At 38.7% G+C, this 8774-nt stretch overlaps 1 protein-coding gene and 1 long non-coding RNA gene across 3 annotated transcripts; both read left to right on the forward strand.

Annotated features, from left to right (window-relative positions):
* Positions 1 to 891: 891 nt before the first annotated feature.
* LOC144641292 (uncharacterized) lies at positions 892 to 3380 on the forward strand. The gene is made up of 5 exons (XM_078500319.1): positions 892 to 1249; positions 1418 to 1776; positions 2624 to 2799; positions 3004 to 3151; positions 3285 to 3380. Exons 1-5 carry the CDS (start codon positions 907 to 909, stop codon positions 3378 to 3380), a joined length of 1122 nt encoding a protein of 373 aa, XP_078356445.1. The 5' UTR covers positions 892 to 906.
* Positions 3381 to 3485: 105 nt separating this feature from the next.
* LOC144641291 (uncharacterized) lies at positions 3486 to 8606 on the forward strand. 2 transcript variants are annotated; one of them, XR_013568532.1, is made up of 4 exons: positions 3486 to 4934; positions 6189 to 6286; positions 6559 to 6797; positions 7775 to 8606. It is a non-coding gene; the product is annotated as an uncharacterized LOC144641291 (long non-coding RNA). The 2 variants fall into 2 exon arrangements; XR_013568531.1 differs by lacking the exon at positions 3486 to 4934 and having other exon boundaries at positions 5455 to 6286.
* Positions 8607 to 8774: the final 168 nt, after the last annotated feature.

Raw genomic sequence — 8774 nt, forward strand, 5'->3', positions numbered from 1 at the left:
TGAAAGGCGTACGGGCACTTTCGGACCTGGGGGTGCGGAGACCTTATTGCCCGAAAAAACAAAAATGTCATGGGTTAAAACCGAATAAAGAGGCATATAAAATGGACGACAAAAACGGCATTTAAATAGTTGTATACAAACCTTAACTAGCCTGCTTGCTTGAAGTCCTTTGATTAATTCCGTGGCGTTGCCCGTTATCCTTTTCTTCGGAAATATTTTATATATTCACTCTATTTCAGCAAAAATTAAAGTATTTTGGGGGAGCCAATTTACATTGTTTTTTCCCCCACTTGAAAGTTAAACAAAAGCGTGTGAAACATTCAGGGATGCATGGTTAAAACATTTCGTTGAAAGTTTTGAGCTAGTCTTGAGAACTTAACATTAGAGTCAAAAGCATTAACTTCATTGCATTGTAACAGCTTTGTTTTAAGGTCTTACACTGGATCCACCGCGCGTAAACGCTCAAACTATAGAAAAGCTGATTGCAACTGAATCAAACTGAGGGGTCATGCAGAATTTGCGAAAAAATTTGAAGATGATTATAGCAATTTGCGAGAGGAAACGAAAGCAGATGAATGAGAAATTTGGACTTTTGAACAACAAAGTTCGGTGTATTTCCAATACTTTTTCTGTTGGTTTGATTTGTTTTGAACGTTATGTTGAGATTTTTCGGCTTATTTTCTTTTTTTCTCTAGGCTTGCATGTTGCCCGAATTCTAAGCATTTTTCCCGAAAATTTTCGGCACTGGGGGGGCTGCAGCCCCCCTCGCCCCCCCGCCTCGTACGCCTATGGAAAGGATAGAATTTCCTTACGTTCTCGAAAGGTACAAGGACCAGGAAAAAAATGAACAGCTCTATTTCGCAGTACCCGATCGATTTCAGTCCAAAGCGACGTTTTTTGACATATATGTTTTCGCTGTTTTCGACATCTTTTGCTGTTAACTCAGTGTTTCTCGTTTTGTCGATTTTCAAGAAAAGGGAAAGAAGAAAGCAATCTCCAGTGGTGAACCAAAGAACCGTGCAGGCCGAGAAAGCTGGTGTCGGGAGTGCATTTGCCAACACGTCAGGATTCTTCAGCAATGCAGTTGTTGGCCAAGCCGTGGATGATCGTAGGAGTAGCTGGTTAAAGAGACTCCGCTTTGGACGAAAAAGTGTGAATCCCGAGGAAGAGGCATTTGAGCAGAAAGAAGGCATCACTGGGAAAACGCTAAGAAAGTTCTCTTTAAAACGGAATTCCACCGAAATTGAAGGTAGCTGTTGTAAGGTGTCCAATCCGAGTTAGTTGCAATACGCCTAGTCGCTTCATGCTGTAGTTTTGCTACTCTGATCCTTATACCGGGTCCTTATAATGGATAGGTTTGAAAAAACACACGTAACAACTTTTTTTAATGCCGTTGAAAATTTGGTCAATTATCCAGGACGTCCGATCACTCCAGCAATTGCGGAAGAAGAAGAACAAGAATTCGATGACGACATTGACTTAGAGGAGCTAGACGAGGCTCAGCAAACAGTGATCGACCTCAGCAATTGTCAGTGTGCTGAGGTGCTCGCCTCAGTCTTCCCTCAACTTGTTGACCATTGGAGAGCGTCAGGGAACAAATTAAAGACGCTGCGTTATTTGACGGAGTCTGGTGCGGCTGCATTGGCGACGTCTTCTAACATGCAAGCTTTGTCGTACTTGTATGAAGTTCAGAGCATGATTGAGCAGACAAAGAGGGATGAACAACCTTTGGCTACTAAAGAGGAAGCCGCACGAGTCGAGAGTCTCATCGGTCAGGTGAGCGAAGCTGCTCAGTTGGCAGGGTCAGAATCCACAGAATGGAGGGGTAGTTGCTGACCTGTACCAACAGATAGTAACCTCCAACAGCTTAGGAAGGTGCTGCCTTTCCTGTAACATAACACGGGAACCTCGATATAACGAAGGGCCAAGGGACTGGCTAAATATGTTCGCTTTAACGAGATTTCGTTATATAGGGGTTCTTTTCCATATATTTTACTAAAACCGGGGCGAGGAAAATCGCGGTTCGTTTTTACCGATCGAGGACTTCGCTATGCAGAGGTTCCTAATAATGGAGGTTTCATTGTAAATTTCTGGGTACAGACGGTTTTCGCAGCCAAACAATACGACTTTTTGTCCAAATCTCTCGGCTTAGTGTTTTTGGGCAAGAGGACCATTCAAATTCTAAGATTTCAACAAAGATGCCTGCTGCATTTTTACAATAAGATATAAGGGGCACTGTCATAAGAATGACTTAAAACAAACACACACACACACACACACACACACACAAAATCCAAAGGACATTTTAATGTCCTAATTTAATAGAACAAGACAATTATTTTTAGTTTTTCACTCACGTATTTTTAGAAAAACTAAAAATAATTGTCTTGTTCTATTAAATTTTATTATATTGGTGCGCTAACGTTTTTTTAAAATGGATGTCATCATGAGTTATGCATGCACGACGTTTTGATCTCAAGTGAAAAAGAAGGGCAGACGTTTTGAGACTATACCCTTCTGTCTTGGAAGAATCACTATAAAAATAATGGCAATTTCCTCTCCTTTTAAAAATTCACCAAAAATGTAGAACCCAACGTTATCATTGCCGTGTATTTTTTTCCAGGCACTGTTCCATATGAACCGTCTCCATGAAGCTCTTACTCATCTTACCGCGGCGTTACGTATTCTGGGAAAGAAGCAACCTACATCAGACTGTGGATGTTACGTAAAGATCTTAAAAGAAGCATTACGTCATTATTTGCATGTGTTCTTACCTGGCTATTACATAGGAGGAGCGGGGTACGTTTATTGATTTCTTTGCTGAACTAAGTAATTTTTAGTTGCAAAGAGAGACAAAAATTTGGGTAAGTTTCTCTGTTCCAATTTTGGTGAAGTGCAAAGACTACCTGTTGTCTGTTTCAGTAGAAAGACAAAATGTCTGTTGTTTCTTACATTCAGATAATTATGTTTATACCATTATGCGAATTCTTGTCCTGTATGCAGAGACGATTCAGCTCGACTGATTGAACAATCTCGCTGCCTGAGCCACCTAAGTCACGTGTATCACTCTCTACATCAGAACAACCGGTCACTGATGGCCGCTCTTCAGGAACTGAACGCCGCCGAAGAAGCCGAAGAAAACCTTCACGAAGTAAGTTCGGATAATGAAGAAAACTTTTAGCTTAATTACGAAATAGCATAAATTTCACTCTAGTAAAAGTGCCCATGGAATGGGCTAACTTCCGAGTTTTTTGCTGCTGACTTGATGTTGTGATTTTTCGTAGCTGATAAGTGCCTATGCAGGAGTTATCGAGTGTTCACATCTTGTAGGCTGGAAAGGATGGGGTAAAACATATGAAGAAATTGGAAAGAACAGGTAACATTTAAACGCAATTTACGTAAGGTAATAGATTCGTCATGTTATTGTATCTGAGTGCATTAAAATTTTGCTGAAGTGAATGGAAAGTAGCTTTTACGTCCACAGAAAAAGTGAGGGTGTTAAAGAACACCGAGGGTAGTATAAATTTACACCATGTCCGTGTTACCACAACACCAACATGGTGTAATTATAACAATACACTAATTCAGTGTTAACTAACACCAAACTGGTGTAATGGAAACATTGTGCAACACCTTGTTGGTGTTTTTTTACACTGCAACCGGGTAACAAAAACCTTGCACGGGTTTAACACCGCTAGTATGTAATTTAACACTGGATCGTGTATGCCAACACGAAATAGTTGTGAAATTACACGAAATGCCAATTACTTCTTGTGCCGGGAAATGTTCAAGAAAGACACTTACGTTAGATTATTTGATGTGCTGCAGACCGATACTGAAATAGACCTTACTCAAATAATAAAGGAAATGCCGAATAAACCTAGCTGACAAGCATGCATTGGTATCAGTAAAGCTGAGAAGAGTAATGAGAAAGATGTCACGTACAACACAACAAGTCATGTACACACTTTTTCATTATACATAGTAAAGGAATAAAACTGAACAGTTTCACTCTTGCTGGATAACCTAAACCTTATTCAGAAGGGGGAGGGCCGTTCATAACTTTGTCAATATTTGAGAAAAAAGTAATCTAAATTTACATGCGCCTGGGAACAATTTTTGGTCAACAAACCACATTGGAGGAACAACCTCACAATGAGCAAGAACGAGAAGAACTTCGCGAACTGAAATCCAATCTGAGCATTGAGTTTTACCTACGGATAAAAATCGTTGAACCTGTTGATCGTTGGGCCTGCTCTTTTGTCAACGATTTGGGTTCTAGTTGAGGCACTTAGAAAATTGTATGATAAGCTGTCATGTCGCCAAGTCACGCAACAGGACTAGTTTGCTTATCGCACAAAAGGAAGTTGCAGTTGTTCTTCTACTGTTGGACGACTTTGATTGAAAAAAATTTAATAATAACATCAAGACGATACAAATAAGAAAACACAGAACGCTTTCTCCTACTGTGATCAGCAGGGCCTGGTGATCAGCAATATTTAGCTTGCGTGCATGTTTGATCGTTCGTGATTGCAATTTGACAGGTCATTGACAGCTAAATAGCTAATTATGATACAGAACAATTTTGAAGACTTAAAAACACGCCATGTCACGAGATGTTAAGAATCGATCTAGTCCTCTAACTAAAGAACAAATGCAAAATGCAATCTAATAGAATATTTGCTTAAATAAATAAGACAAGTGTGACATATCTACGATGCCTCGCTGTGTGAAAAGGTGGTGTACTTGGTGACCAGGCCTTCGGATTGTCATCCGGTACCTCACATCTAACGTCATCAAAGAAAAAGGCGGGAATGACGTGACCAACCTTTTATTTCGGCAACCGCTCAAACAGGGTTCGTTGAGAACAACTTGTTAGAATCTGTTATTCACCGTCCTCTTGTAGGAATCTCCGGGCAACTCCGTGATCAGAGGTAAGTCTTCAATAATTCATGTTTTACTTAGTACTGATTGTGAGTACTGCAGTGAGTAGAAATAGAGGATATTTCACGGTGGCGAGAAGATATGAATTTTATGTTCGAGCGGCAAAAATGTATTGTTTTTGCCACTCGAACATCGAATTCCTATCTTTGAGCCGACGTGTAATGTTTTTATATTATATAGACAAAAACTACAGAAGTGAATCGAAAGCACAAACCTTTAATATGTATAAAGCGGTGTTTGGCATCGACAATGTTTGGCAGCCGTGCAATAGCGCGGGATGGCTGTTAATCGAGTTTATGCGTACACGCAAATTGGCGCTAACTGAATTTTATAGCTCCCAGTAGTGGGAGGACAATGTTCACGCTTCATGTCGTTGACCAGACTAATCCCTTTGCCGTGCGTTAAAGCGGAACGTTGTCGGAATTTTTTTCAGTTTTAAACTGAAAATATACGAGATTTACTTCACAGACTTCAAGAGCAAAACCTTGCGTGCCAGTTAGGAATCGTCCACATGGATCGATTTCCGGTCTTAATTGTTCACTCGCAACATGCTAGGAATATGTGGCCGTTTGTGTCTTTGCAGAACATCATACAAGAAAAAAAAAATATGTTTTATAAACTCTACGTGAAAATAATATATATTTTATTAACTGTTATTACGTGCAAATGTTTCCAAAGATCAATTTGAGTTCTTAAGGTACAATTCCTACCCCAATTCCAAGCCCATACAACCTCCCAATCCCAGGAGACCATAAATCAATTTCTTGCTAAAACATTGTGGGGAAGGGGAGGCTTACAACTTTGAGAGGGTAGTGGCTCGCTAGAACATTTTACAGCATTTACATTGCAAATTAAAATACCCAAGCACTGATATACATGTAACCGCAAAAATAATAATGCCTTTGACAATGATAATAATAGAGAATACCCCAAGCCAGGGGGATGGAAAAGCTGACACATGCACAAATGACCCCACCCCTGGAATGGACAGAGCCATAACTGTGTGCAATTTCATGATGGGATAACCTTATTCCTTTTGCAATAAAAAACAAGATTGTGTTGTTTCAGAAAGTATCCATACCTCTCCCATTGAAGGTTTTTGGGGTGGGTATGGATATTTTCTGCACATTTCAGGGCCAACAAATCAGACCATGGACACTGTTGGTTTCAGTACTGAGCAATCGATTTTGCAACATGATCTATACATTTCTTTCTTTCTTTCTTTCTTTCTTTCTTTCTTTCAGAGAACCATTTTTATTAACATGGCTTCATTTTTTGTGCGAGGATGTAAGAGAATGGATGAGGAAGGAGGGGTTGGAGGAATATGTTGACTTTTGCTATGGTAAGACAAGATCAGATTGTATTTTCCATAAAATTAAACTGTTGGTGAAGACGTGAAGTCCAAACTAAGGCTAAAATTACTTTTGGATTGTCAACTAAAATCGAAATGACTTTGTACTGATTTCATCCCCCAGTAGACTATAATAACTGAAAACGCAAAATAACAAAACAGGTTGTAAAGTTTTCAAAAGCCTACATGTACTTTGATGGTTGTGAGGTCTTGTAATACTTATTTTTTTGTACTGTCCTTTTTTTCTGTGGTATCAACAAAAGATCATGCAATTGATGGCGAATCACTAAAGTGCATGAATGAAGACACTCTTAAGACCCTCGTGCCCCTTGCCGGTCCCCGTTTGAAAATAATGGAGAAGATTAACAAGTTGAATGCCCAGGAAAGCACGGGAAATTGTTCATTTTAATCGATGCCATCTTGTTTTTCCAACCATTGTGGTTCAAGAGGACGAACCTCTGGCTGCTGATAAAGGTGAAACATAAGGCACAAGTGACAAAAGGTTAGGTATTATCAAGTAGGACTTGACTATAATAAATATTTTTAACTTTCATATGGATGTCAGCGCCACTCAGAGGCTGGGAGCTTAGATAAAGAATGACCTTTCTACTAATATTTGGCCATTAATCGTTTTTTCTAAGCAGCATTATATCACTATAGCAATTTGACTGTATTGAGCTTTTTGTCAAACTTTAATCAATTTTAAATTTCCTGTTCAATGTTATTTCAATCCTAAATGTTTTTGGTCTACTTTCAGACTATGATTGCACCAAGTTTATTGTGCCACTGTTATTCTCTACCAATTCATCATGTTGTGGGCTAATCCATAGCTATGTAAAGTGGATTTTCCGCTTTTGACTAGCTCCAAAGTTGAGTCGGATTAATTATTTAAACCACTCATTACTTGGAACATTATGAATTGGAAGATTGTAACAAGTGGTCAGCAACAACAAAACTGATAACAACTACCAGTACCACAACAACAAATTTTGCCTGAAAAATGAATCTCTATATGAGCGATTTATTCAGAAACATGGCCAATCGAACGAATTGTGACCACTTTTTTTCATCTCCAAGCGTAGATTGAAACGGTATAATCATAGAATTTCGAAATAACATACTTGATTATGGGTCTATGTTTATTATTTTATTGTTGTTGTTATCCATCTTTAGCTTCTTAGAACACTCTAGAAAGGTGTGGATGTAGTAAACTGATTTGAATATTGAAATATTAGAAAGAGTTTAAAAAAAAATTAATCGGCAGGGGAAACTTGAGTCTACTGAGTCGGTTTTCCTCCAGCATTTCTCGTTCTTCAAACCAAGAAAATAATAGAGGTGGGCCCATGAAAGTTTCAAGAGCTACCATTCAAGGTGTTTATATCCCCCATTTCATAACAATGTTCATCAATGTTATCTGGTATTGCTTAACTATATAAATCATAATTAACACGATGTCTTTTCCGATTTTTTTTCTTGTAGAATGGCAGTGATGCAAAAGAGGTGGCAAAAGGCAGAAGGGAAGGAATGCCTCCCTTTATGATCTTTGAAGGAGAATTGCACTCCCCAGACGATATCTTTATCAGTGGGGAGCAGGATCTCTTTTTGAAGATATAATTGGGGGCATACCAGTGCCCTGATCACCTTGCTGTTCTTATATTTCGTGTGCATGCAATATTCAGTACCCAAAGGAATGCATGAACGTATATATATTTCTTCAGAGATACGTGCTAGACGTACATGATAGCGTAAGACTTCTTACGAAAGTGAGAATGAATGAATGAACTGTTAGATAACTATTTCGGTTTAGACATGGCAAGGTTTTGTTACTGAAACCTGTATGTATGTTGTTAAAATAGTCCGTCCTAAGTGTGCTTCTTTGTAACTAAAGTTAACAGTGTTTTTTGTGACTGATTAAATACTGAGAAGGGAAACTAATGAAACCTCAGTAGTCATCACTGTACGTACTCTTAAGTTACCTACTTTCCCTGTTTAGTCAACTACAAAGAGTGTTAACATAGCACCTGTATGGTGTTGTTATAACACAACTAAAAGTGTTGATTTACATGAATTTAGTGTAAAATACTCATTGGTGTAAATTGACCTAATTTCGGTGTGCACACAGCTGCAAGGTGTTTTACACCATATCAGTGTCGCTGATACACTTATTTAGTGTACAAGAAACACTAAAGCGGTGTTAAGTAAGCGCCATTGTGGTGTGTTTCAACACCTCAATTGGGTTATATAACGCGACTTTGGTGTTAACTTACTCTTTTTTGGAGTAAAATTACCCTGATTATGTGTTGTCATAACACTGCGTGGGTGCTTTTAAAAGGAATCATAATCGTAATTATTTGTAATTTACACTATGTTGGTGTAAATGTACACTGTTGCAGTGTTAATAAAACACTAAATTGGTGTTCACACAGCTGCAAGAATTTACACCTTTTTGGTGTTACCATAACACTCTCGATTTTTCTGT

This window comes from Oculina patagonica, unplaced genomic scaffold (genome assembly GCF_052425735.1).
Source record: "Oculina patagonica isolate OP01 unplaced genomic scaffold, crgOcupat unplaced813, whole genome shotgun sequence".
NCBI classification, from domain to species: Eukaryota; Metazoa; Cnidaria; class Anthozoa; order Scleractinia; family Oculinidae; genus Oculina; species Oculina patagonica.